Source organism: Equus quagga, chromosome 2 (assembly GCF_021613505.1).
Source record: "Equus quagga isolate Etosha38 chromosome 2, UCLA_HA_Equagga_1.0, whole genome shotgun sequence".
Classification (NCBI taxonomy): domain Eukaryota; kingdom Metazoa; phylum Chordata; class Mammalia; order Perissodactyla; family Equidae; genus Equus; species Equus quagga.
In genome coordinates this window covers 95,376,691-95,380,502 of record NC_060268.1, presented here as the reverse complement: position 1 = coordinate 95,380,502, position 3,812 = coordinate 95,376,691, and the positions used below count along the sequence as shown (strand labels likewise).

General features: G+C 51.5%; 1 protein-coding gene and 1 long non-coding RNA gene across 2 annotated transcripts in view; one reads left to right on the top strand and one right to left on the bottom strand.

Moving 5' to 3' along the window:
• ABHD17C (abhydrolase domain containing 17C, depalmitoylase) overlaps positions 1 to 286 on the bottom strand; it is a 49,341-nt gene extending 49,055 nt beyond the window's left edge. Inside the window, exon 1 of the mRNA XM_046652784.1 lies at positions 66 to 286. Coding sequence (XP_046508740.1) covers positions 66 to 286 — 221 coding nt within the window. The remainder of the gene's footprint in view (positions 1 to 65) is intronic.
• Positions 287 to 375: 89 nt separating this feature from the next.
• LOC124235730 (uncharacterized) lies at positions 376 to 1,441 on the top strand. The gene is made up of 2 exons (XR_006887554.1): positions 376 to 914; positions 1,069 to 1,441. It is a non-coding gene; the product is annotated as an uncharacterized LOC124235730 (long non-coding RNA).
• The last annotated feature ends 2,371 nt before the right edge of the window (positions 1,442 to 3,812 follow it).

Here is a 3,812-nt window from a genome sequence, read left to right as displayed (position 1 = left end):
GGGCGGGGCGGTCAGCGGCGGTCCCGAGGCCCGGGTGCGGCGCTGGGGGCCCGCGCGCGGCACACAAAGCCGGCGGCGGCGGCCATGCCCGGCTCCAGCGCCGCCCCCGCCCGCGCCGCTCCCGCACGCCCGCCGCCACTTCCGGGGACCGCGCGGCGCCCCCGGGACTCGGCGCGGGGCCGGCATCGGGGCGGGGCTCCCCGGGACACGGGGTGGGCCCCCCCGGCTCCCGCCCTTCCATCCGCGCGCGGGGGCGCCGGCACCCTGGCTCGTCTCCAAAGCGCATCCGCGTTCCCGGGACGCACGGGGGCCCGGAGGAGCCGGCTTAGGGGTCCGCATAGGGGGCAGGTGCGCAGATATCCAGAGGGCCGCGAGCCCCCTCACCCGCCTGCGAAGCATGGCCTGGGTCCGGCAGGGGCCTGGAGGAGCGGGGCGCCCGGGCGGAGGGGGTGTGCATGGGGACGACGGTGGAGGTGGCGTGGGAGTCCTCCCGGATCGGACTATTCCGCCCTCGGAATTCCCTTCTCCAGATCCGAGTGTGGTCAGGCATGGAGGTTCTTGGGAATCTACTGAAAAGAAAATTAATGGGTGGAAGAGAGTTTGAATGAGCCTTTAACATTGGCTCTTGGTGTCTGTGCAGCTTTCTGAACTGCCCTTCCTGAAGTCTCAGTACCACAGGGGGTACTTGTCTTGTGGGGTAGACGGTCCGGTCCTCGCTGTATTTCCCTGTCACCTGAGGCTGCTTCTGCATGTGTAGCAACAGTATTACCTTCCCAGGGGCGTCCTTGGGCCTTTGGTACATCCATGTATCTGTACCCACCGGCTGTTGTCACAGGGCTGCGCTGTCTTCAGCGATGTACCACGACTCAGTTATCATCTCCAGTCCCACGTGCAGACTTTCTACTAGTAACTAGGTGACCTTTACATTGCTGTTTTCTCTAGACTTGCTTTGGGTCCGGGTTTCTTAAGTGGTCTGTACCATGAGAGATCCCTTAGAATGGTTTAAATCTGCTGTAATCTTGTCATTCACCTTTAAGTGACTTTTTTTTTTTCAAATGTTACTCTCAGTGCCTTGAGACAGTGCGCTGGTGCCAACTTCACAGAGTCTTCTGTCCTACTTCCTGTTTCCCTCCTGATTTGGCAGCCGGATTCCCTTTCAGGAATTGAGGGAGATACCCTTCCTGGATGGCCCACAGGGCAGGCTGGATGGAGACAAGAGGTTGGCAACATCAGCATCCGGACCTGCTATTTTAACCCGCAGATGTCCTGAGAAGAACTTTACCTTTTGTTGTGGTTTGTGTTCCAGACGGCCTGGAGGCAGCGTTAACTGTTGTTAGGAAAAGTTAAAAGTCAGATATTTGTTTATTTATACCCTGCCTCATCCGACAAAGAATTTGTGGAGTGTCACGTGGTATAATACTAATAAATTAATAAAAACCTGGTTTTTATTTTCATCCTCTTAGAAGGCTACACAGAGTTGGGCCGAGAGGGCAGGTGCTCCCCCGGAAGATGTGTTGGTTCAGGTTGATGAGAATGTTAAGTTGAGGCTACAGTTGTGTGCACAGAGCAAAGCCACCAAACCTGCCCGCCTCGTGCCACATGCCATCACCGTCAAGTTGGTGTGGCCCCCTGAGATGAGAAGATGTGCTGCCCAGGGCTCAGCCCCGAGGCCTAAGGGGTTCAAGATCTCAGGACACCTCTAACATATCCACGACGAGGCCGTCAGTGTGCCTTGGCGTGTCGTTTGGGGAACTTCAACATGTGGCACAGAAGGAATAAATTTGCCCTGTAAAATGCAAAGGTCAGGGATTGCTGGCGGTTCATTTTGACCTTAAGGAATTTCTAGGAGGCTCCTCACATTCTAGTAGAGAAAGGCCTGACTTGGAGTTTGGGTCAGCACACGTGTTTACTAGGTACTTACGGGACTCAGTCTCTGAGCTGATCTGGGGAGTGCAGACGGTAGCTGAGACACGGCCCCTCCTGCCTTCGACAAGCTCCTGCAAGGTCTGCAACTCGGAATAGCTCTGCGTCCTGCTAGGCCAGCAAGGACTGCTAAACTGAACAATATTCCGAGGAGCTTAATGCGCTGGTGTCTGTTATTCAATGTTGGCCCTTTTACACATGGAACTTTTCTTCCGGGTGAGTTTGCCTGATGTTGAGTTGCTCAAGATCACCTCTACTGGGAAGAGTAAAGCGGTCTCAGCCGTGTAGAGAAGGATTTCTTTTTTCCTGACCATAAAAGAAGAATGTGTCTGGTTAGAAACGGAATCTGGTTGTTTAGATGGAAGGTGAAAGAGAAATCTAAGTTAGATTGTCCTGTTTTTCTTTTCTTTCTTTTTTTGCAGTTTAGGACTGGATGCTCTGTGAAGGTGAGGATCGTATCTATTTTGGTTACCACTGCTTCTCCCATGCTTGGCACTAATTAAGTGTTAATTAAATGGGTGAATTAAAGAATGAATCAGTGACTTGGTGAGTGCATCAAGAGACAAGCCTGTTCCTTCAGATTTGGGCAGTATTATTGGAGCACGGGCTTAGAGGAAGATGCACAGCGGTCCAAAGCGAACGCCACCATCGCACTGCGTGAGTGTGCAGTACGTTCCCCAGCCGAGGAGCGGGGCGTGCTCCCCATCCTTCTTACTAACAGACCTCTGGTGACAGTGTTCCCAGTTAAGGTGCACGGCCACCTCGCCTCCCCTGCTGTGAGGATGGTCACATGGCAGTTCTGGCCACTGGTCTCTATGTGGGGAACTTTGGGGAGCTTCTGGAAAGACTTACCAGAGCCGGACTCATCTGTAATGTTTCTCTTCGCCGTTTCCCTTCGTTCCCACTCGGGTTGGCAGCATTGTTATTAGAGCTACTGCAGCCACCTTGCAGCCATGAGGGTGAATTTCATAGCTGAAGATGCTGGAGAAGAAAGACAGGAGTCTAGATCCTTCCTGGCGTTGCTGAGTAGCTGCCCAGCTGTGCCTCTGTTTAGGCTTCTTGTTATGTGAGAAAAATAAGTCACTTTTTTTATCTCATTGCAGTTGGGTACTTTGTTACCTGATGCAATGACTAGGACTCTGATTCAGGAATCAAAAGCAAAAGGTATGTTGTCTTTAACTGCCTTCTCAATAAGGACAAAGAATGTTTTGTTGATCAACAGTAGAACAGTTAGACCTAAATCCTGCTTGTTCCCCCTAAAAAAATATTAAAGTATGGCTAAAGATGGGATAGATTTTTGAGGAGATATCTATTACACAAACGTATCCGAGGGCTGGCCGGTTGGCATAGTGGTTAAGTTCACATGCTCTGCTTTGACGGTCCAGAGTTCGCCGATTCAGATCCCGGGTATGGACCTACACACCACTCATCAAGCCATGCTGTGGTGGCATCCCACATGTAAAATAGAGTAAATAGTATAAATAGAAAATAGTATAAATGACACTTTGAGTCTATTCCAGGGGATCTATGCTGATGTTAATTAGGGTAAGGGGCCTGCCATTCAACTAAAAGCTTTTGGAGGCAAAATATCTTTCCCTAGAACCTTTTTCAGCCTGAGGGCTCTTATCAAAAGTGTTGTAAATGAGGTCACTGGAGCTCTGCTCGGGAGAGCTCAGAGAGCCACAAAATGCTGACAAAGCGCTGCAGAGATAAGAACTGAAAGAAATAAAACACACCCACCAAGATAGGCTTTCCCAGTTCCATTCCTTGCAGAAATGATCACGTCCTCAAACCTGCATTTCTTACTAGTCTCAACCTATCACCCATTTGTGGATTCTTGACGGGAGGCCCAGAGGCCCTGAGGTTGATCCCTGAATTTGGACTCAGTG